Here is a 25,594-nt window from a genome sequence, read left to right as displayed (position 1 = left end):
TATGTTATATACTAATTTACATAATATACAATATATACTAATATACTGTATTTAGTTTATAGTATATATACTTATATATTGTTATGTACTATATTATATATAATACATATTACAACGTATATTATATGCTATTATATACTATATATATTATAATATAGAATAATGCTTCTCTGAACATTCACGTATATTTTTGTATACAGATGTATATACATCTCTTGAGTATGTAACTAGGAGTGGAATTGCTAGGATATATATGCTATGCTTAACCTTTTGAGAAACCGCCAGCTGTTTTTCACTGGCTGCACATTTTACATTTCTACCAGCAGTATATGAGGGTTCTTTGCTAACACTTGTTACTGTTTGTCTCATTTACTAGTCATTCTAATAGTGGTATCTCACTGTGGTTTTATTTGCATTTCCCTAATAACTAATGACGTTAACATCTTTTATGTATCTATTAGTCATTTGTATATCTTCTTTGAAGAAATAACAATTCAGATATTATGCACATTTTAAAATTAGGTTGTCTTTTTATTGTTGAGTTGTAGGAGTTATTTATATGTTCTGGATACAAGTCCCTTATCAGACATATAATTTGCAAATGTTTTCTCCCATTCTGTGGGCTATTTTTCATTCTCTTAATAGTGTCTTTCGAAGAACTTTTCAATTTTGATGAAGTACAATTAATCTTATTTTTCCTTTGGTGTTTGTGCCTATCTACAAAGGCAAAGTCCTAATCTTCTTTCTTTTAATCACCTTCTTACATCCCTTTTCTTTCTCTGAGACTAATTTGCTTCTTCTGAATACAACTTTTAGTAGCTCTTTTAGGGGGAGGTCTGTAAGTACAAATTTTCTCAGACTTTTTTTTTTTTTTTTTTTTTTTTGGTCTGAAGTTTCCTTCATTTCATGCTTATGCTTGAAAGATGCATTAGCTGGGTACATAATTCTGGATTAATTTTTATAAGTGAATGGTCTTCTAATTGCTGTGTCTTGGGGGATAATTATTTCTTCTCTTTGAGTTTTTAAATCTTTAGGTCTTTGTTACTGAAGGTAGCTACATATGGATTTACTTTTATTTCTACTTTATAGGACCTATTGTGCTTCTGGAATCTGAGGAGTTACATCTTTTTATCAGTGCTGGAAACTGTCAGCCATTATCATTTTAAAGATAGTGTCTCCCCTACTGTCGTCTTCTTCTCTTTTTTTAGGTTTTATTTATTTTTGAGGGAGAGAGTACAAGCAAAGAGGAGCAGAGAGAGAGGCAGACAGAGGATCTGAAGCAGGCTCTGCACTGACAGCAGTGAGCGTGATGCGGGGCTCGAACTCATGAACTGTGAGATCATGACCCGAGCTGAAGTCCGTTGCTCAACAGACTGAATCACCCAGGCACCCCTTCCCTACTGTCTTCTATTATAAGTATGCACCTTTTCTCCATGACTAAACTTTTCATTTATATTTTTTATATCCTTTTTTGCTGCCTTCTAAGATCCTCAGAGTCAGCTTCTAGTTAATTAGTACTTCTCTTCAATTTTGTGTAATCTGCTGTTTAACCAGTTGTTTTAAATTTCTAGGATTTTGTCCATTTCTAAATTTTCTCTTTGGTGGTTCCCTACATCCATCTGATGTTTCTTCATAAGGTCTTTCCTTTAATCTTAGGGTTTTGATCTCTCCTTTTATGTCTATGTTTTATGTCTCCTAACTGAGCTCACTGTTGATTTCTTTTTGTGTCTTATGCTTTTTTTTTTATTATAAAACTCTTTTTTTTTTGGCCTGGATTGGTTTTATTACCTGAGACTCTCATGTGACCTTGTGAAGGAGCACCCTTCCAGAATGGTTTTACATTTGCTTCTATAAGTGCCTCAGGGTTTTCCATTGTCTTGGGATTAATTATTATGTTAATTTCTTAATTTAGGGATTCCTGACTACAAGGGTAGTGTTAAGTCAAAGCCAAAACCAGTGTGAGAAGTAGGCCTGGGTTTTTGATGTTTCAGTGAAAAAATCACTGTTTTTCACTGTTTTTCAGTGAAAAAATCACTGTTGTTTCAGTGAAAAAATCTTACCCTGTGCATGGGCAAAGAAATATATATTTTCTTGTCACCTCCCCATGCTGGTGAGATTTTTTTTACTACCTTTTCATTGAGGATGTCACTGTTTGAAAGTTCTAGCTTCTCATAGAGACTTCTGTTCAATTCCCTATCTAGAGCAGGTCCAAGACCATGTTTCTTATTCTTGCATATGCCTTAAAGTCCCTAGCTTATGGCAACACTCCCCACCCCTCTACACCCCCAGAAATTGCAATGGTAGCTAGGGCCCTTTCCCTCAGATTTCAGCACCTGCTTCCTTTCTGTTATCTGCAGCTTTTCTTTCTTGCAAGCTCAGCTGTCTATTTAAAGACTTTTTCTTATACTTTATCCAGCAGTTCTAAGTATTTATAATGGGAGATGTTCCATATTTCCAGAACCATCGGCACCTATTAATTTCTACGTTTTCTGAAAAATGTCTTAGGAACACATTAACTGTGGTAAAGTTGGGACGAATGCATACATTGTAAGCCAAGGGGGTCATGAGCATATAATTTTAGGGGAATTAACTTGTTTCCATTTTCATATGAATTGTATCCTAAAATTGACCTGTGATAAAGGTTTATGTTGACTCTGTCCCACCTTCCCTTTCAAAATAGCCCTTTCTCACTTTACAAAAAGGAAGGCATACTTGTCATCATTTATCTCGTTGTGCAAAACTCTCCAGACAGCCAAACAAAAGGATGATGGGAAATACTGTATACAGGAGGCATCGTTTAATTACTAATCAAATCACCAAAACTATACTTGAAGGCTTTGTATTTTATACTTATTTCTTTTAAGGGTGAAGCTAGGTTAGAAAAGGAATATTTTGTTCATGTTGGGAAGTACCTAATTCAGTATGAGTCTGGAGGAGTAATGACAATTTGTATTTAATGACTTTGCCTCTGCTACCCACACCCCCACCACTGTCAAAGGAGGCATCACTTTTGAGGAGTCCCATGAAGGAAAAACAAAGTGTTGGTAAAAAATACTGAAGGCTATAAGGAACTTTTTAAACATAAGCAGTTCTTTTAGGCTGCTCTTATTTTAGTTTAGTTTAGTTTTATTTATTTTGAGAGAGACAGAGACAGCGCAAGTGGGGAAGGGGCAGAGAGGGAGGGAGGGACAGAATCCTAAGCAGGCTCTGCACTGCCAGCAGAGTCTGATGTGGGCTCAAACCCACGAACCATGAGGTCATGACCTGAGCTGAGATCAAGAGTTGGATGCTTAACCAACTGAGCCACCCAGGTACCACTAGTCTACTCTTTTCTTTTCTTTTCTTTTGATGTTTATTTATTTTTGAGAGAGACAAAGACAGAATGCGAGTGGGTTGGGGCAGAGAGAGAGGGAGGCACAGAATCTGAGGGAGGCTGCAGGCTCCTAGCAGTTAGCAGAGCTTGACGCAGGGCTCGAACTCACAAGCTGTGAGATCATGACCTGAGCCGAAGTGAGACACTCAGCCGACTGAGCCACCCAGGCGCCCCATCCACTAGGATGCTCTTAACTGACTGAGCCACCCAGGTGCCCCTTCCACTGGGCTACTCTTAACACTCATCCTTAGGACACGTCAGTAGCTGGAAAGAAAGGCATCTTCATACTGAATAAGCAGGATAAGCTGGTGACACTAACTCTTTTAAATATAAGTTGAGTGTTTTCTGGGACTACTATACATGATTTTTGATGAAAAACTTATTTAAAAAAAATTCAGTGTGATTCTATAAATTAAAATCTATTTTATAAATAATACAATGAAATATCTGTTTCATCCAATTAAATGCTTAGTATTTTCTATCTCTTATTTAAAATAGAAAATTAAAGTGTATGCTAGCTACCAGGCCTATAATTTTTTAGTTTGTAACCTTTCTCTCTTGTTAAATACACACAAAGTTTGAACATGATATCTAAAGAGTTAACAGGGCTATTTCTGATTTTGATACATGATTCTTATTCTGAAAAGCTAAACACATATTTCATACATTCCACAAATTTAACAAAATGCATGCAGTGCCTCTTATCCTACCCCTTGCTTAATAAATGACTTACTTGTAACTTTATTTTTTATTTTTATTTTTTAAATTCTTAAAAAAATTTTTTTTTAATTTAAAAATTTTGGGGCACCTGGGTGGCTCAGTCTGTCAAACGTCTGACTTCAGCTCAGGTCATCATCTCGCGGTTCGGGATTTAGAGCCCTGCGTCAGGCTCTCTGCTGATAGCTTGGAGCCTGGAGCCTGCTTTGGATTCTGTGTATCTCTCTCTCTCTCTCTCTCTCTCTCTCTCTCTCTCTCTCTGCCCCTCCCCCACTCATGCTCTGTCTCTCTCAGAAATAAACATTAAAAAATTTTTTTTAATTAAAAATTTTTTAATGTCTATTTTTTTCCTTAAAATTTTACTTTAAATTCTAGTTAGTTAACTAGACTTACTTATAACTTTAGCTACACATTTTAGTTCATTATTTCAAAATAGTAACAAAGAAGTAGTGTATTCTTTTCACCTTGTTTTAACCTAAAATGGAAAGCCAGCTATAGTAGACCTATATTATTTAAAACTTGATTACTTTTAGTAATATTGTTAGATACTATCTATAATTTACTTCTCAATGTTTTATAATCTTTTTTGATACATTTAAACACATATTTGTATTGAAAATAAAGTTGGGGAAAAAAGGAAGCTAGACTTGACTCACAAAGTAAGTCTGACTTACCTGGTGGTTTGACAAAGAGGACTGAGTTCACTAGTTAGATTATGTGACAAATATTTTCATAAATTAAATGAGTAAAATTTATATCCATGGTTTTAACAAAAATATATTTAAATCACCTTATGAAAATAGCATTTTATTAAGAAATATTATATTGGCAAAGGTACTTTGAAATTAATATTACTTCTGGATAGAGAAAAAAAAGAAATTAACATTACTTCCATTTTCTTAACACTTTTTGAGAATATTAGGTTAAACAAGGTATGTCTAAGGGAAAGAAATAGCAGTACTGTGCTAAATCTTGGTAAAATCTTTTTTATTTATTTCCCACAAGTGGAGGAAGAAAGTGGCTCCAATGACTGAATAACAAATTTCTATAAGTGATAATTTCTATTTTTCTGCTTTTGGTCAAATTTTAAGAGAACTAATTAAGTTAAAGTTGATATATTGTTAGAAGTAATTTTTGAGAGTAGATCCCTTTGAATTTTGTGTGTGTGAATATCTCAGGAATGCAAAGAAATAAGTGATAGGGCTAAAGGAAAATTTCTTCAAGTCTCATCCATTTATGTATTTACAAAATTTTTCTGGGGAACCTGGGTGGTTCAGTTGGTTAAGTGTCCAGCTCTTGATCTCAGCTCAGGTCTTGATCTCAGGGTCATGAGTCCAAGCCCCAGTGTGGAGCCTACTCAAAAAAAAAAAGAAAAAAAATTTTCCCCAGGGCTTGCATCTTAAAAATAAAGAACAGGCATAGAACTGATGGAATTAATGAACTAAATTTTAAAAAGCCCATTTACTCTGTGAAGAAGTGCATTCCCATTTTTGCTTTTTATCAAATTACTAAAATTTGTATTACATTTGTTGTTTTAACCAATTGTATAAGCTAATAATTGTCATCATAAACAGAAAAGCCAACCAGAAGAATTTTTTTTTTTAATTTTTTTAACGTTTATTTATTTTTGAGACAGAGACAGACAGAGCATGAACGGGGGAGGGTCAGAGAGAGGGAGACACAGAATCTGAAACAGGCTCCAGGCTCTAAGCTGTCAGCACAGAGCCTGACGCAGGGCTCGAACTCACGGACTGTGAGATCATGACCTGAGCCGAAGCCGGCCGCTCAACCGACTGAGCCACCCAGGTGCCCCCAGAAGAATTTTTTAACACTTAAGAGATTTCAACTTATAAGAGATTAAAAACTTAAGTTTATTTTGCTGTAGTGAAATATAACTGATGGGGTTTTGGAGTGGTGGTGGGGGATTTCCAGAGCCCAAGAAATAATTCTTGAAGACATCTTTGGTGCAAAAAAGGTGATTTTATGCAACCCCTATCAAAATAACACCAGCATTCTTCACAGAGCTAGAACAAACAATCCTAAAATTTGTATAGAACCAGAAAAGATCCTTAATAGCCAAAGCAACCTTGAAAAAGAAAACTGAGGCTAGAGGCATCACAATCTCAGACTTCAAGCTGTGTTACAAAGCTGTTATCATCAAGACAGTATGGTACTGGCACAAGAACAGACACTCAGATCACTGGAACAGAACAGAGAACCCAGAAATGGACCCACAGACAAGGCAGGAAAGAATACCCAATGGCACAAAGACAGTCTCTTCAGCAAATGGTGCTGGGAAAACTGGACAGCGACATGCAGAAAATGAACCTGGACCACTTTCTTACATCACACACAAAAATAAAATCAAACTGGATGAAAGACCTAACTGTAAGACAGGAAGCCAACAAAATCCTCGAGGAGAAAGCAGGTAAAAATCTCTTTGACCTCGGCCACAGCAATTTCTCACTCAACATGTCCCCAGAGGCAAGGGAAACAAAAGCAAAAATGAATTATTGGGACCTCATCAAAATGAAAAGCCTTCTGCACAGTGAAGGAAACAATCAGCAAAACTAAAAGGCAACTGATGGAATGGGAGAAGATATCTACCAATGACATATGAGATAAAGGATTAGTATCCAAAATCTATAAAGAACTTATAAACTCAACACCCGAAGAACAAATAATCTAGTGAAGAAATGGGCCAAAGACATGAATAGACACTTCTCCAAAGAAAACATCGAGATGGCCAACTGACACGTGAAAAAATGCTCAACATCACTCATCATCAGGGAAATACAAATCAAAACCACAAGGAGATACCACCTCACACCTGTCAGAATGGCTAACATAACAACGCAGGCAACAACAGATGTTGGTGAGGATGCGGAGGAAGAGGATCTCTTTCGCACTGCTGGTGGGAATGCAAACTGGTGCAGCCACTCTGGAAAACAGTATGCAGGTTCCTCAAAAAACGAAAACTAGAACTACCCTACAACCCAGCAGTTGTACTACTAGGCATTTATCCAAGGGATACAGGTGTGCTGTTTCGAAGGGACACATGCACCCCAATGTTTATAGCAGCGTTATCAACAATAGCCAAAGTATGGAAAGAGCCCAAATGTCCATCGATGGATGAATGGATAAAGAAGTGGTATATATATATATATATATATATATATACAATAGAGTATTACTTGGTAATCCGAAAGAGTGAAATCTTGCCATTTGCAACTACATGGATGGAACTGGAGGGTATTATGCTAAGTGAAATTAGTCAGAGAAAGACAAATATATGACTTCACTCATATGAGGACTTTAAGAGACAAAACAGATGAACATAAGGGAAGGGAAACAAAAAGAATATAAAAACAGGGAGGGGGACAAAACAAGAGACTCATAAATATGGAGAAAAACAGAGGGTTACTGGAGGGGTTGTAGGAGGGGGGATGGGCTAAATGGGTAAGAGGCATTAAGGAATCTACTCCTGGGATCACTGTTGTACTATATGCTAACTAACTTGGATGTAAATTTTTTAAAAAATGAATAAATGTTAAAAAAATAAATAAATAAATGAAATTAGTGATCATGGCAGTGAAAACATTTGAAGAACATTGTAATAATTCCCAAGTACTGCATGATATTTCACAGATATTCCTAGCAGAGGCCCAGCTGAAAGACTATAGATTTCAACATGGTCTAATCTGCTCTCTTGTTATACCAAGTCCAAAAGGAACTATTTGGAAAATATTTTCTGAGAAGCACTTGAATTGAGGTCAATGCAGCATTCAATGGTTTATTCAAAGGTCATGACCTTGAATGATATATTAAGACTCCTCATTGAGGTATGGCTAAGGACTAGAGCCTCAAAGATACCTCTTGGGGAAAGACAGTCACTGGAGAAAATCTCTCCTTGGGTCCAGTGGGCAAGGCCCAGTGTCCAATCAAGTCAGTTTCCAGGAATGGTTTAGGAAGTGGTAGGCACAAGGGGTTTAAGTGTAATTGTGGAGCTATATTATCAGTGTGTGGGGTCTGGCATTTTGGAATTAGGGTATATTACACTCAGGAAAAGACAGACTCAGGAGGTCATTTGATAGGTGTGTCCACAGGGCTCCACCACTAGTAAAATCTAAGGATGAAGAAACCATATTCTAGTTTGTGTGGAAAGCACAAATGATATCTACTGTTCTGGCATAAGTATTAATTGTCCCCTGTGATACTGTGGTTTATAATAAGAAATATGTATTTGGGTTTCATCCCTGCTTCTGCCACAGAGCTCCTAAAACCCTTGGAATTTCCAAAGTGATAGGAGTGATAAAGGTGTCTTTATTCCTAACAACTCCTTTTCAACCACACCTGAGTTTAGGTCAGTAACGTGACTTTTGGAAAGCACCTAAAGACTGGGGCTGGTTGCCAGGGGAACCAACCATGTGACTGAAAGGTTGGGATTTTCAGTACCCTCCTCCCCTTACCTCCTGGGATAGGCTCAGGGCCAGAGGTTGAATAATTGCCATTGGCCAATGATTTAATCAATCATGCCTATGTAATAAAGCCTCCATAAAAACCCAATTGGACGGGCTTTAGAGAGATTGTATATTGGTAAACATGTGGAGATGCCATGAGAACGACTCTGAGAGAGCATGGAAGCTCTGTGCCCCTTCCCATGTACCTTGCCCTACACATCTTTTCCATCTCACTATTCTGGAGTTATATCCTTTTATGATAAATGGTGATCTTGAAAGTAAAATGTTTCTCTGAGTTCTGTGAGCCCATCTAACATACTAATGGAACCCAAGGAGGGGGGGGTCTTTGTAACCTCCGATTTATAACCAGTCAGTCATATGCACAGGGGTCAACCCGGCTTGTGACTGGCATCTGAAGGGGTGGGCAGTCTTGTAGGACTGAGCCCATAACCTGTGGGACCCGATGCTATCTGTAGGTAAATAGGATCAGAATTGAGTAAAACTGTAGGATACCTAGCTGGTGTCAGAGAATTAGTGGTGTGGGGGAAAAAAACCACATACTAGAACTGGGGATGCAGAATCATATCCCCTTTCATCTCCAAAGTGTTGGTGATGTACATTGGTGATATTGTAAATTATGTGTAATGTATATATTATAAGTGTTGATTATCAATTCCTGGGCTTATCTCATTGTGGACCCACCAGGAAGGGTTAAAGGAGTGGCACGAGTATACAGACCACACTTTCAGTATCACAATTCTAAGCAGTCAGAATAAGATGCCTAGGAGTACATCCTTCGTGTTGGTGTTCAATGAGTATTCAGGCAAATAGTGCTCAAGCATTTAGACCAGAGTCCTAGATTTAATGCCCATGTGGATGAGGGGTAGCTTCCTATTGTTCCCTAGACATAGACCATTCACCTTCAAAGTCCCATTGGACTTTTTTATTTTTTCCTTTTATTTTTAATTTTCCTTTTTTATGTGGTAGAATCCTTTCATAAACCTATCAGAGTTTTTTTTCCTGTTTAGTTATCCTTAGATAAGCAATGTTATTATGAGTCTTAATCTTTTTCTGAGTCGCTTAAGGTTGTTGGGCTAATGGCCCATTACCACATAAAAAAGGAAAATTCAGCACTCAAGATGTAGAAGGCTACCTTTTGAACAAGATTTACTAAAAGCAATTTCTTAAAAAAGCATCGACTTTATATTTGTAATAAAAATTCAAAAGAAGTGGACACACACACAAAAAGGAGATAATAGATCAAACATACAAATGGACATGAAAAGGGGGAGCTGGGAGTCAGGTAGGTAAGAATCAAAGGAAGGCAGGTAAGGTAAGGGGAACCTATAAGGAAACTAAAATGTACAATTTAAAGCTACATTAGAAGCAATAACAAGCTGAATGGTATGTTGGGCAAACTTGAGAAAGTAGAGGAAATGAACAAAGGCATGACACTGATGAGAGATGAGATCACGGACTCAAAAGGACAGAGAATGGAGATCTGACATGTACACAGTTGTTGCAAAGAAAATATGAGATTTTAGGGGCATAAACCCATAAAAGCAAGACAAAAAAGTACAGGGGACAACAGCACTAAACTTTTGAGAGAATAAAACAGTAGCAGATATTTAGCAGACCAGGGAAGAGTACCTCCAAAGGCAGCAGTGGAGAAAGCTGACAATAAATTTTATGTATACTACCGAGTCTCCAAAAGACTCTGGAGTTGGCTGTAAAAGATACCTGTGGAAGAACTGGTTGAAAGTTTAAGAAGCAGTCTGGATCTTCCCCCTGCATTTGAGTGGTCAGGCGACTGCCCTCTCCAGTCCTGGTAAAAGACTAACAGTTTTTCTCTGAGAAGAGTAAAACAGAGGCGCTCTCCTCTGACAAACCAAAGCACAGCGCTGATGCTGAGATTAAGCAACTGTATGCTGCATTCTGGCTCCTCTCGGTCTCTCCCCTGACGGGGTTCTCTAACACAGATGACTTGGTCTTTGCCTCCAGGCAGTATATTAGAAGCATTTTTTCTGGGGATATCTGACCAGCTTAGGTCTAAAGAAATGAACTTTAGAGCTACCCTGTAGTGTTGATTACAGTCAACAAATCCTATCTAAGCACTCGGTTTCCAGTCAGCTTATCAAATCCCCAGTCTTAAATCTGAATACACAGTCAAGGTTTATCACATGTTAGGCAAAATCTTGATATGAAATAAAGAGACCAAGTCAGCTAAATAAATAGAAAAAGGCAAGGATCTTTCTCTAAGGGACCACCTAAGGAAAAGAAAATAAACTAACAAAAATCATTAATCCTCAAGGAGATATTATATTAATGAAATAAGAACAGAATCATATAAAAAAGAAAAGAATAAGAAAGAGTTCTTAAAATTAAAAATATGATAAATATCTCAAATATTCTATGGAAGAATTGGAAGGTAAAGGTGAGAACTTATTCTACAAGTAAAATAAAACAAACAAAAATATTTTTATTTTTTAAGTTTATTTATTCTGAGAGAGAGAGAGAGTGTGTGTGGGAGGGGCAGAGAGAGGGAGAGAATCCCAAGCAGGATCTTCACTCTTGGTAGAGAGACTGATGTGGGGCTCGAAATCATGAACCATGAGATCATCACCTGAGCTGAAACCAAGAGTTGGACACTTAACTGACTGAGCCACCCAGGTGCCCCACCAAAAAAAAATCTTTTTAAACAGAAAGATAGAAAATTGAGGAGAAAATTAAAAAAAAAAAAGAAAGAAAAAAGGAAAAAAGAGATGAGTAAAAATCATCAGTGAAATAATTTAAGAAAAATTTCCAAAACTGCAGGATATGTATTTCTAGAATAATACTGGGGACAAATAGAAAATCCTATATAGGCAGTGAGAAAGAAAGAAAGAGAGAGAGGGAGAGAGCAGAAGATTCACATACAAAGAATCAGTTATCAGAATGGCTTTATACTGCCTAAGAACAACACTGAAAGCTAGAAGATAACAGAGTGATGCCTTAAAAATTCTGCAAAAGATTGTTTCTGTCTGAGAATTGTATATTAACCAAATAATTAGATGTCAGAGTAGAATAAAAACATGTCAAACATAGTATTTTTCCAAAAATTTACCTTCTGTACACTATTCTAGAGAAGGTACTGGGGGTATGCTCCATCAAAATGAGAGGATGAAGCAGGAAGAAAACACGGGATACAGAAAACAGAGGTTCCAGCATAGGAGGAGGGCAAAGGGAATTCCCAAGATGATGGTGAAGGAAAATCATAGGATGTCAACAGCCTATCAGGCTCAGAAGGCAAGCAGGCCAAACTAAAGCAGTCAGAAGACTCCTAGAAATATATAGAAAGATGAAATTGATAGGACGCCTAAAGTGAATGATCATCTTGACAGCTGGGTAAGAGTTTGGAGTTGAATTAGTAAAAAGTATATAGAAAACTAAGAAAATGAAAAAAGAAGACAGTTATTGACTCCAGGAAAACCAAAACATTATATGACAAAAGAAAAGAAGTAATCATACCCTGTGGCTCAGCTGTGAATAATGTTTACTTATTAATGATAATGTAAACACGGACTACTAATCTAACCATAATTATGATATAGCCATATTGCAAGATGGACATGGAATGGTAATTGAATGTGGTGGATGCTGGAGAAAAAAGGAAGCAAAGTTATTTTCTACCATAGTGGGAAATTAATAGATTATGACAAAAAGTTAAAAAATCTAAATGTGGCAATAAAGGCATATTATTTAAATACAAACACCAAAACAATCAGCCAAGAGAGGTGAGAATAATTACTTCCTGGAAGGGAGAAATAGGAGGGAAGGGAATGGGGGACTCCTGTTTTTTGCAACAAACCGGAGGAAACTCTTTGACTTTTTAAACTATGACAAATATAACTTTGATATAAATAAAAACTTAAAAAAATTAAAGCAAATAATCAAAGATTGTATTTTAATATATAATAGAACACAACTTCCTTAAGGAGAAAAAAACATCTGAATCTATAGGCATGGTTAATTAAAAGAAACTGCTACCTAGACCTACCCTTGTAAGTTTTGAATTTTAAGGATAAAGAATCCCACAGTAAAATTTACTATAAAGGAACAAAAAAAGGGAAGGTTTTAGACTTTTCTGTAACAATAAACATTAGAGGACAATGGGGAAATTTCTAAAGATTTGAAGGAAAAAAATATGTTCAGGAATTCTATAGTTAACCAATGTATCTTCTCTCTAACTTGTAAGGGCAACAAAGACACATCCACAGGTTTCTTGTGTGTGTGTGTGTTATTTTTTAACATTTTTTTTTTTTAAGTAATCTCTACATCTAATGTGGGGCTCAGGCACTGTCCAGGCACCATCAGAGTATCTAGAACTTATTTGATGAGAGACAAGTGAAAACTTCTGTGACACATGAAAGCTATATTGATTGAACGAAACTTTGAGCTTATAATGGTTTTATTTTGAAATAAGAAAAAAGGAAATAAACCAAATAGCCATCTGAATAATTAGAAACATAACAAAATAAAGCTAAGTAAAGCTAAAGGAAAAACATATATAAAAGTAGAAAATAATGAATTAGAAAATAGAAAACTCTCCACAGTTGATTTTTAAAAATCTACGAGTTTCTTTGAAAACACAATTGGTCTGATAAATTATTAAATGAGAGAAAACATAAACATACAAAATTGGAAAGAGAAATGGATATAATAAAAAAGAGACAGAATATTTTTATACTCATGAGAATGAGAAGTACAAATGAATGAAAATAAACCACTGATTCCCTAGAACTATTTTATGTGCTGAGGATAGAGTGGTTAATGAGATAAAATTTTTACCTTCAAATTTTACATTTATTTATTTGATTAACATTTATAGCCCAACCATCTTCTTGCCTACTCTATCTAAGCTAAACTGAAAATTTTATAATTTTTTAAGTATGTAAACCTCATGTCTATTTTTGCTTATCATTTCATCACTTAAAAATTTTTCAGTGCCTGTTAGAGGTCCTTGCATGGTGGAAAAAGCAGGCTGTACTGCAGTATATTCTTTTCAAAACTATTAACACACAAGTACATAGGTAATTTATATGCATACTGAAAATGACAGGAGGATATCCATCTGACTGTTGTAGGGTTTACTTGTGAATAATAAGATCAATTATTTTTATTTTCTTCTTTCTGCTTTTCTATATTTCCAATCATTTTACAAAATGATTATGTATTATAACTAGAAAAAGTCTTAACTTATAAAAAAAAAAAGCCTATGATCAAATTGGGGAAAAAGGCTTCCCATTTATGTGAAGTGGCTTTTAATTAATGTTGTTAATATATAAAAAGGTGAGGGGCGCCTCGGTAGCTCAGTTGGTTAAATGTCTGACTTCAGGTCAGGTCATGATCTCAAGGTTTGTGGGTTCGAGCCCTGCATCTGGCTTTATGCTGACAGCTCAGAGCCTTGAGCCTGTTTTGGATTCTGTTTCCCTCTCTCTCAGGGGAGGGATTCTGCCCCTCTCCTGCTCATGCTCTGTCTCTCTTTCTCTCAAAAATAAATCAACATTAACAACAAAAAATTTTTTTTAATATATAAAGAGTTGAACATCCAATTTGAAGTAGTCATTCAGACACTCGATCACATCGCCCTAGTCTAATTATCTGTATGGCATTCAATCCTATCTAACATTTTCCTTGACTTGTTTGCTCATTGTGTTCTTCTCACCCTGACCCAATGTAAACTCTCTTACAAGAAGAAACCTTGTTTATCTTGTACCCTGTCATCCTCTCTAAACCTAGAACAGTGCCTTGTACACTGGAGGAGCTCAATATTGAGTAAACTGATTGAATTGAATACATAAAGAACATTTTCAAATCAACTATTAAGAAGAAATGCTCCAATAGAAAAATGGAAAAGGATTTAATTTTAAAATGAAGAAATATACACATCCAATGAGTATTAGACTATAAACTCTGTAAGGGAAGGGATACATTTACCTTATTTATCATCATGTTTCCAACTCCTAGCATGTAACAGGTACTTAACTAAACAACTGATGAATGAATATGATGTTAAAGAAAAAACTTTCATGATGCTTGTCAAAGACAGTAAGGAAGATTTTATTCAGGAGGGACTATTGCAATAAGGGTTTTGTAGTAGGGGAGAGAGATGGAGCTCAAGTCCAAATTCAACCAGGAGAGGTATAGATTTATAGTCAAGGGTGGGGGTCAGTGGATAGAAAATTACTATGAGGAGAAACATCAAGGTTAGGGGGATTCTTGCTAGACAGACTCAATAGGATTCTTACTGAAGGCAGGCCAAGGTGATAAGATATGGAGAGTGCGGGATGAGAAATTTGATCAGATATCAAGGGTGGGGGAGTTTTTCTAAACTGACTCAGCAGGGTTCTTGCTAAATCTGGACTAAGTGGGCCAAGCACAGAGCCCAAGGTCGAGATCTAGTCAAAAAGAGGACTCAGAGGAACTTGCCTTAAATTTAGTTAAAGAGAGAGTCCCTGGGGTGCCTGGGTGGCTCAGTCCGTTAAGTGTCCGACTTTGGCTCAGGTCATGATCTCGCGATTGGCGAGTTTGAACCCCACATCTGGCTCTGTGCTGACAGTCGGAGCCTGGAGCCTTCTTCGGATTCTGTGTCTCCCTCTCTCTCTGCCCCTCCCCTGCTCACACCCTGTCTCTCTCCCTCAAAATAAATAAACATTAAAAAAAAAAAAAAAAAAAAGAGAGTCCCTGTCAATGAAAAAGTGTCCAAGCTCACTAACTTAAACAATGGCAATTAAAACAATGAGCACCATGTCTACCTATCAAAATGGGATAGATTTCTCTTTTAACTGTACAAATTCAGTGCTTTGCAAGGGTATGGGAATACCTAGGATTCAATGTCTTCTTTTCAGACCAAAAGTTCCTTGAGGTCAAGGAGTGAATTTTGTTCATTGCAATAAAATTTCTGGGGTATAACCCATGGTAGGTGTTTAATATATATTAACTGAATCAAAGAGTGGAGAGCAAATCAGTATAATTTTCCTGGAGGAAACATAATTAAATACATATATACAAATATATATAATATAATATGTAAATGTAATACATATATATAATATATACATAAAATAGTAAAAATTTGAAAATAAAACAATCAAATATTCAATAGTAAAGAACTGATCATTAAGCATTCATTAAAAATAATGTTTCTGGGGAATATATAATGAAGTGAGAAACTATTAAATGAAAAAACAGAATATGTCAAATATGCAATGGGATTCAATATGGCAAAAAAAAACAAACAAAACCCAACTGTATTTATATACAGAAAAAAATTCTAAAAGGAAATTGATCAAAATGTCATAGCAGAAATAAATGGAAAGATATTCCATGCTCATGGATTAGAAGAATTAACATTGTTAAAATATTTATACTACTCAAAGCAATCTGCAGATTCAGGACAATCACTATCAAAATATCAATGGCATATTTCACAGAAATAGAACAAAAATCCTAAAATTTGTATGGAACCATATAAGACCCCAAATAGCCAAAGCAATCTTGAGAAAGAAGAACAAAAGCATCACGCCCCCTAATTTCAAACTATGTTACAAAACTACACTAATTAAGACAGTATGGTATTGTGCTAAAACAAACATATCACTGGAACAGAACAGAGAACCCAGAAATAAACCCATGCACATATGGCCAATTAATATAATACAAAGAAGCCAAGAATATGCAATGGGGAAAAAACTCTCTTCAATAAATAGTGTTGGAAAAACATGCATAAGAATGCAGGAATGAAACTAGAACACTATCTTACATCATACACAAAAATTACCTCAAAATGGATTAAAGACTTGAACCTGAAACCATAAAACTAGAAGAAAACATAGGTAATAAGCTCCTTGACATAGATCTTGGAGGTGATTTTTTTAAAAATCTGACACCGAAAGTAACAAGAGCAAAAATAAACACCAAACTAAAAAGCTTCTGCACAGCAAAGGAAATCATCAACAAAATGAAAAGGCAACCTTCTGAATGGACAAAAATATTTGAAAATCATATATCTGATACTGGGCTAATACCCACAACATAAAGAACTCATACAATTCAGTAGCAAAAAACAAACAAACAAACAAACAAAAATCAAAAAAACAACAACAACCAAAAGAAAAAAAACCCTCAAACAATCCAATTAAAAGATGGGCAGAAGATCTGAACATTTTTCCAAAAAACCCACACCATACAGATAACCAATAGGTACATAAAAAAATGCTCTATATTATTATTATTATTTTTCCTGAGAGAGACAGAGGGAGCAAATGAGTGAGAGGGAGAGAGAGGGGGAGAGGGGAAGGGGGGGAGAGAGGGAGGGAGGGAGGGAGGGAGGGAGAGAGAGAGAGAGAGACAGAGAGAGAATCCTCCAGGTGCAAGAAAGAGAGGGGAGGGAGAAAGAGAGAGCAGGGCTCACCCAAAGTGGGGCTCATGCTCACCCAATGTGGGGCTCAAGCTCGTCCCATGCAGGACTCAAACTCATGAACTATGAGATCATGACCTGAGCCTCAGTTAGATGCTTAACTGAGCCACCCAGATGCCCCAAGATGATCTATATTATTAATCACCTGAGAAATGCAAATTAAAACCACAATGAGGTATCACCTCACACCTGTTAGAATGATTAATATCAAAAAGACAAGAAATAACAAATGTTGGTGAGGAAGGAGAGAAAAAGGAACACTTATGCACTGCTGGTGGGAATGTAAGTTGGTGTAGACACTATGGATAATAGTGTGGAGGTTCCTCAAAAATATTAAAAATAGAAATACCACATGACCCAGCAATTTTGCCTCTGCGTATTTATGCAAAGGTAACAAAACCACTAATTCAAAAAGATCTGCACTCCCATGTTCATTACGGCATTATTTACAATAGCCAAGATATGGAAACCTAAGTGTCCATCAGTGGAAAATGAATAAAGAAATTGTGGTATATATACAATGGAATATTATTCATCCATAAAAAAGAATGAGATCTCGCCATTTGCAACAACATGGATGGACCTCGAGGGCATTATGCTAAGTGAAATAAGTCTGACAAAACAAAATACCATATGATCTTTCTTACATGTGGAATCTAAAAAACATATATTTTAAGCTCATAGGTACAGATAACAGATTGATGGTTGCCAGAGGCAGGGGGTGATGGGTGGGAGAAATGGGTGAACTGGGTTTTTTGTCTGTTTGTTTAAATAAATTGAAATGAGTTTTATTTATTTTTTATTTTTAAAATTATTTTTATTTTTTTTTAAGTAGGCTTCACACCCAGCATAGATTCCTAACACGAAGCTTGAACTCACAACCCTAAGATCAACACCTGATCTGAGATTAAGAGTTGGCCGCTTAACTGACTGAGCCATCCAGGCGCCCTTAAATAAAATGAATTCTTTCAAAAGGGACTGAGAACTGCTTATTGGACATAGTAATGAGAATTGGTAGAGATGGCAAGGATAGACAGTTGCACTGATGTACTTTGTTGGAAAGAGGTGCAGAAAAATGCAGTAGTTGCTGGGGGAGAATGAAAATTCAAGGTAAATTGATATTAAACTAATGACATTGAAATAAACTGCTGGAGAAAGTAGAACCATGAGTGACCTAGAATGTCTCAGGTGCCTTTTATGTTGTTAGGGAGGATTGAATAACCCATACATTTTCTTTATTAATCCTCTGAGATTTACTGATCTTAAACGTGGACTTTCAGGTCTAGAAAGTTTTAGAAAAAATTCTTCTAAAAGAACATTTCTGTGGTTAATTAGACTATTAGAGCTCAAATCTAATTAGGACGCTGCTAAGAAGCATTAAATACATTTCAGTATTTTGATAGATTTTTTTCCATTGAGTTACTAAGTCATTTGTTCAAAATATTTATTAAACATCTGCTATGTATGTGTGAGTCCATTGCTTAGGACAGAAAGATGAGTGTGGGGGCGCCTGGGTGGCTTAGTCGGTTAAGCTTCTGACTTTGGCTCAGGTCGTGATCTTGGGGTTCATGAGTTCCAGTCTCACATTGGGCTCTGTGCTGACAGTTCAAGCCTGGTGCCTGCTTCAGATTCTGTGTCTCCCTCTCTCTGCCCCTCCCCTGCTCTCACTCTGTCTCTCTCTCTCGCTCTCTCAAAAATAAATAAACATTTTTTTAAAATCTAAAAAAAAAAAAGAAAGATGAGTGTAATGTAATCCTGAAGGGATAAACAGGTTAACCAACAATGACAGTACAAACTGATTTGGGCTATAATGGAGGCACATTCAAAGTTCTGCAGTAACAGTAAGTAGCAAAACACAGCAGGAGGAATAGCTGAAAGATTTATAGGGCAACTAAAAAGAGAAAGGGGATTAAGACCTCCAATAGGCTGTTGGACTGGATATGTTGAAAAGTCCCTGAAAAATTTGAGCTTCGAGAAATCAGTCAATGCAAAAAAAAAAAAAAAAAAACAAAAAACAAACAAAACAAAAAAAAAGAAAAAAGTCAATAGCAGTTATCTCTGAGTGATTTTTATTCTGAGCTGACTTACTTTCTTCAATGATTATGTAATTACTCTTCTAACCAGAAAACAAAAAACAATGAATGTCCTTTTCAAAGGAGGAAGATGGTTGTCATAATTTCCCTTCTGCTAAACAGTGGTTCTCAAACTTGAATATGAATCAGAATCACCTGGATGGTTGGTGAAAGGGGATTACTGCCCCTGTCCCTACATAAATATATTCTAGCTGTTTTTACTCTGATTGTGCCTTTCTTACCAGAGTTAGTTCCCTCTATCATTTTAATACACTTAATTTTACAGGATATTTGAAATCCCTTGAAAGTGAGGATTATATTTTATTCACTTTTAACCCTCTGCTCTCATATTAAGCATTAAGGAATTGCTGAAAATGAATTTCTGAGAACTGTATCCCTGTGCATCATTTTTAGTGCTGGAGAAAAGACAACGATGATAAATACGTCAATTATACTTCAGTTGAACAGGACAAACATTTAAATTTAAAAAAGTTTTTAAAAATGTTAAAAAAAAGTGGAGAAAAATGTATATGGTTCTTTCCCTTAAGTGATGCATTAGATTAGTTCATTATTTAATAATCAAACAGTTAATGATCTGAGTAGGGCCTGATAATCTGCATTTCTAATAAATTCCATTGGACTAAAAGCTGGCAATATAGAATGGCTACACGGTATAGTGAAAATTACGAGGGTTTTGAGGTGAGTCAGGTTTTGATTCTGCCTCTGCCCTTTATAGGCTCTATGTAGCAACAGTTGACATACATTAACCCCACTGAGCCTGTTTCCACATTGACAAAATAAAAGCAATGAACACCTCATAGGTGTATTATGATATGATATAATTAAATATCCAACACAGTGGGGGCCTTAGTTAAGGTAGTTAATTCATGTTGGTCCCCTTCCCTTTGATTTCCTCTAAGGATGCACCACACATTTGCCATAACTGGGTTTACTGTGACATGAGTTAGCCACATCACAGAACAAATAATTTTCTGCAAACCTCACAAACCATACACATCCCTCTGCTACTAATAAAATCTTCACCATTCATCTATAAAACTGGGGATAATAGTATAATAGTATCTACTTTAATAATAGGTAATAGTATCTACCTCACAGAGATGCATACATGAGGATTAAACAAGATAATATTTTAAGTGCTTAATACAGTAACTAGCATATGGAAAATACACAGTAATGTCTCTTTCCCTCTTCTTTTTGATTATTTATCCATAGTATCTCCTGGACTGAGTTCAAGCTTACCTAGTTCAGACTACTTCAAATCAATTTTTTCTACCTTAATCAGACTGCTCTCTTCTATGTCACATTTCATTTGAAGTCAATTACTTGGCTTATTTAAGAACTGGTAAGGATACAAACTACTGTATTGAGTGTTCGAGGAGATAAGTGGAGATAAGTAGAAGACTGCTCTCTGACTTTTAGTACTTGAGGTGACAATATACATGAAAAGATGAATAGGAAGGAACACAAGGAAGGGTGGGGCAAATTATACAGAAAGTAAGTGTGGTAGGAGTTTGAGATTATCGTGGCTGATCTTTGATTTTTTAAAAAATCTGATTATTCTACACTTAGGAACAAGAGAATTACTAAGAGTTGCAGGACAGCACTGGTATTATGGCTGAGAAAATAGGTCCAGAGATGTAAGTGGTCTAGGGGCATAGCTACGGAGGGCAAAGATTCCCTGTTTCCTGGTCTGTTGCTGTTTCTAAATATGTTTCTAAATATTTTAAAGTATTTTAATCAGTTTATAGTTGTTCTTTCTAAGTTGACAGTTCAGTGTAGCTAGTTAAGCACTGGGCTCTAAAGCCAAAATGTTTGGGTTTGAGCCCTGGCTTTGCCAGTCACTATCTGTGTGACTTTGGGCATGTCGTTTATCTCTATGCTTCAGTTCCCCCATCTATAAAATGAGTATAACAGGGGCGCCTGGGTGGCTCAGCCGGTTGAGTGTCCAGCTTTGGCTCAGGTCATGATCTCCCAGTTCGTGAGTTTCAGCCCCGCATCAGGCTCTGTGCTGACAGCTCAGAGCCTGGAGCCTGCTTCGAATTCTGTGTCTCCCTCTCTCTCTGCTCCTCCCCAGCTCATGCTCTGTCTCTCTCTCTCCTTCAAAAATAAATAAAAACATTAAAAAAATTAAAAAAAAAATAAAATGAGTAAAACAATACTACCTTATTTCAACATTACCAACAAATAACTTGTTATATGTAAAGGATGAAAAACTGTAGTTTTATCATTATAATTGCTAGTAGTCTCTGAGAGAATGGAAAGCAAGAAATCCAGTGTTCTAATGGTTTTTTCTTTATTTTGCTTTTTTTTTTTTTTTATTTATTTATTTTTGGGACAGAGAGAGACAGAGCATGAACGGGGGAGGGGCAGAGAGAGAGGGAGACACAGAATCGGAAACAGGCTCCAGGCTCCGAGCCATCAGCCCAGAGCCTGACGCGGGGCTCGAACTCACGGGCCGCGAGATCGTGACCTGGCTGAAGTCGGACGCTTAACCGACTGCGCCACCCAGGCGCCCCTATTTTGCTTCTTTAAAAACGTCCTTAAATCGTCCAGATGGCTGCTTGTTAGCTACCTTAATCCTATCAGATAAAAACAAGGTTTTGTATCTCAGAAGTGAGAGTTGGAATTTGCCTAAGTCTGGCCTAGTCTGGTAACAGGAATGTCTAGGAAGGTAAAAAGTGAGATAGAAACAGATTCTAGGACCAACAGAAGTTCTTCAAAAAAGTCAGTCAAGGGGCACCTGGGTGGCTCAGTCAGTTGGGCAACTGACTCTTGATTTTGGCTCAGGTCATGATCTCACGGTAGTGAGATAAAGCCCCACGTTGGGCTCCACACTGGGCTTGGAGCCTGCTTGGAATATTATCTCTCTCTCTCATCTCTCTGCCCCTCCCCTGCTCCAGAGCCCTCACACTCACTCATTCTCTCAAAATAAATAAATAAACTTAAAAAGTCAGTCAAGATCAATTGATGTAGAGAAAGTTGGAGGTCAATGAATCTAATTCCAAATGAGATTTCCCGTCTATTTTAAGGTCTATTCCAAACTTCCTTAAGACAAAATCTAGCCTTTTAAGGCAAGTGCAGAGAAATGCTCCCTGGGCTTCCTTTCAGGGAATGTTTTAGCAGGTGCTGCATTCCACCCTGGAGGTGGCTGCATGAATTTGTGAACTGAGGTGACAACATTGACTCCCTCTGGAAGAAGAAATGCTGTCTCTACACAGGAAGCTTAACTGCAAAGGCACTACTTGAAAAGGGGAGGAGGAGGAGGAAGAGGAGGAAGAGGGGGGGGGAGGAGGAGGAGGAGAGGAAGAAGGAAAAGAGAAAGCACAGCAACGCTGCTGCCAACCCAGTCACAGCTCAGTTCAATATTCAGATTAGAGAAAACAAGAACCATCCCCGCCCCCGGCCTCCACTCCCCCCCAGAGTACCCTTTTCTCCTCTCCTTAAATGCTTGTTGAAAAGTTCTGGGACGAAGTACAAGTCAAGAACGCGGTCGGAGAATTAGGGAGAGCAGGTGGAGGTGAGAAAGAACCTATATTCGGGTAGTTAGAAAAATCATGGATGGGGAGGGAGCAAGGATTTGGAACTACCTTAAGCACCGTCCATCAGGAAATCTAGGGATGTAGAAGGGTAGTAACTGGCCTTCCAAGTCTTCTGCATTTGGCAGATGAAAATCACATTGTCCGCCAAGTGGAGTTTGGCACTCAGGCGGTATCAGAGTAAAAATCAGCATCAGGGAAGGAGGGAATCTTGAGTGAAAAAGAAGTAACAACAGATCAGTCTTGGGTTCTTGTGTGAGGGGATATGTGAAGGTAAGGCCCACCCACAGCATCAGCAAACGTGGAAGAACTGAGGGTCACTGTCGGCAGACGAGCCAGCCCCAGTTTGGGGTCACAGCCAACGGCTTGGATCTGCTGGTACCCTAGAATCTGCCCTGAACACAACGTTTAAGTTTCTCGGTTTGAGTCCTGCCTGTAGATTCCCAGCCGAGACACTGTCTTATTAAGCGCTCTCACTGCGCCTAGCTCAGAGCTGACCGCCGAGCGGCTCTCAACATCTGGGAGCAAAAACGGCTTTTTGAGGTTGGCGGCGGAAGGGCACAGGTTCTACTCAGAGTTGGCGTTCGACTGTGGCTTTGGACCAATTGCCAGCAAAATTCTCCCGATTACCCCTCGTCTTCCACCTTCTGCCCAGGTGACGTCTGTAAGCCCCGCAGGACCGGCCAGAGGCTAAGCGGTTAAGCCGCGTCCTTCAGGTGTCAGCCTCTCGATCCGTTTGGAAACAACAACCCCCAGAATCCCTTGTGCAGGGAGGTCAAACCGCAAATAAGATGGCTTCAAAAGGGTGGAACATACAGCAGTTTCCTAGTCCTTGGCGGTTTCTTTACCGGATATGTTTAAATAACCGAATCCCCACAAATGCACCACCCCACTAACCACCTTCGAGGCCAAGGAGGCCACCGCAGCCGCTTTGCTCGCTCCGTCAGGGGCATCCTGGGAGTTGTAGTCCAGCCGGTGGCTTGCGCCGAACTACCTTTCCCATGGTGCACTGCGGATCGGGCGATAAAAGTTCTTTTACAAAACTCTGTACACACTGAGACACCCCCCTCCTGGGTCCCCTTCTCTCCCACGACTCCTTCTCGTCTGTCGCGACCGGGCGGCAGCAATAGGAGGGCCTCGGCCCCTCGCCGCGCCGTCCCGAGAGGCACTTCCGGCGGCGGTTCACTTCCTGGTTGGGTGGATGGAGCCGGGCGGGAGCGCGCGCGGGGGAGGGGCGGCGGGTCAGTCTCCGCTGGGCGCTCCGGGGATCAGCTGGCGGGCGGGCGGGCGCCGAACGCGGCCCCGGCTCTCGCTGCAGCGCCGCCTCCTCTCCGCGTCGCAGGCCGGCCCCGCGGCCGTGACAATGTTGCAGGGCTGGTAGCTGGGCGCCAGCCGCCGAGCCTTCTCAAGTGGGTGCCGCCGGGATGCTGCCTCGCGGGGCGGCGGGGAGACCGAGGAGGAGGGGAAGGCAGTGATCGGCTGGGTCGGCGCTGCCCGAGGCGGCCAGATCCTTCCTTTTTCCGAGCCGCGGGGACGGGGTCCGGCGCTCTGCCGGGATTTCAGCACCAGAATTTTTCTCGCTAGGAAAATGCATGAAGCGTTTCCCCGGGATGATGGCTTTTGCTCCCTCTAGGACTCAGCGGTTGAATTCGTAAGTGTGTTACTGATTCATCCTCTCTTCTTCTGTCATCACAGGTTTAAACTTACGCGAATCGCTCTCTTGAGGAGGAGGGGACCGCGGCGCGATTGACACGCATATTCCTATTGGCATCCTCCCTCAGCCCCCACCCCCACGGCCGGATTCGGGTGGCTCCTCTGCGAGCTGAAATCCGAGAAGAAATCCTTGGATCTCTTGTTTTCTTAGAAAAAAAAAAAAAAATCCAGAAACCTTCGGTATTTTGCTTTACTGCTTCCTATTCTCAAGATGAAGAAGTTTTTCGACTCCCGGCGAGAGCAGGGCGGCTCTGGCCTGGGCTCTGGCTCCAGCGGAGGTGGGGGCAGCACCTCGGGCCTGGGCAGTGGCTACATCGGAAGGGTCTTTGGCATTGGGCGACAGCAGGTCACTGTGGACGAGGTGTTGGCGGAAGGTATGGTGGGACTCTTTCAGTGCGCCGTGAATTAAAATCTTGTGCTGATGCAGCAAGACTGGTTTCTAGTTGTTCAGTGTATGAATGGGTTTTGACCAGTTGACCCTCCCTTCCCCCTTCCCCCTTCCCTTGCTCAGTGAATCATTGTCCTTGAAAAATTTAAAACTGAGGTTTGGAAGTGACAGGGCTTATGGGATGGAAGGACGTTGCTGGAAATTGTTTACCTCAGTGACCTTTTATTATTTTTTAAAAATTGGCAAGCCAATTCTTGTCTGCCTCACTGAATTACAAGGATCAGAGGGAAAACGTATGTGTGAAAGTGTAAAGCTTCACATCAAATGTAGGGTGCTGGGCTTGTCATCCTCCTTAAACTTGAAATCTTGATGTGAGGGCTGAAGGGTGGAGATGGAGTACCTTTAAGAAGGGAGAGGGGTTTCTCCTTCTACCCAACTTTCCCACTCCCATGAGCACGCACTGGAGGAAGAGAGGATTTTCAAAGAATGGGAATATGTTTTTCTAATAGCCAAGGCTCTTGGTGAATTTGACTAGTTTTGTTTCCTGACCCAACTGTAATCAGGTCCCCAGGATGTAGCTAAGATAACAGAAATTACATGAGATGAATGTGGTTATTTTGAAACCAGTCCACTAGGCCCCTCTTCCTCCTGTTTTAGTTTTTATTTTTTAGCCAAAAGAATTACTTGAGAGTGACATCTGATTTTTATTTTTCTTCTGTTGGAGAAGATGTTATTTAGATCTGCTGTGTAAATTCCCTACATGTGTGTTCATCTGTGTATCTATAGATATGTAAATATATGTTTTTTTATCCTCCAGGCTTTCTGGAAATCTTTGCATGTCTCTTTTGGTAAC

General features: G+C 38.6%; 2 protein-coding genes across 11 annotated transcripts in view; one reads left to right on the top strand and one right to left on the bottom strand.

Moving 5' to 3' along the window:
- The window catches only part of ANXA4 (annexin A4), a 160,141-nt gene extending 136,925 nt beyond the window's left edge, over positions 1–23,216 (bottom strand). Inside the window, exon 1 of the mRNA XM_019440871.2 lies at positions 22,692–23,216. The gene's annotated coding sequence lies outside the window, so the exon portion shown is untranslated. The remainder of the gene's footprint in view (positions 1–22,691) is intronic.
- Positions 23,217–23,879: 663 nt separating this feature from the next.
- The window catches only part of AAK1 (AP2 associated kinase 1), a 171,134-nt gene continuing 169,419 nt past the window's right edge, over positions 23,880–25,594 (top strand). For all 10 annotated transcript variants that reach the window (XM_019440758.2, XM_053890763.1, XM_053890760.1 and 7 more), the window contains exons 1-2: positions 23,880–24,049; positions 24,336–24,727. In XM_019440758.2, coding sequence (XP_019296303.2) covers positions 24,565–24,727 — 163 coding nt within the window. In that variant the 5' untranslated portion in view covers positions 23,880–24,049; positions 24,336–24,564. The remainder of the gene's footprint in view (positions 24,050–24,335; positions 24,728–25,594) is intronic.

Source organism: Panthera pardus, unplaced genomic scaffold (assembly GCF_024362965.1).
Source record: "Panthera pardus isolate Hobbes unplaced genomic scaffold, ASM2436296v1 HiC_scaffold_25, whole genome shotgun sequence".
Taxonomy (NCBI): Eukaryota; Metazoa; Chordata; class Mammalia; order Carnivora; family Felidae; genus Panthera; species Panthera pardus.
Note: the sequence above shows the minus strand (reverse complement) of the source record. Positions and strands in the feature narration are given on the sequence as shown.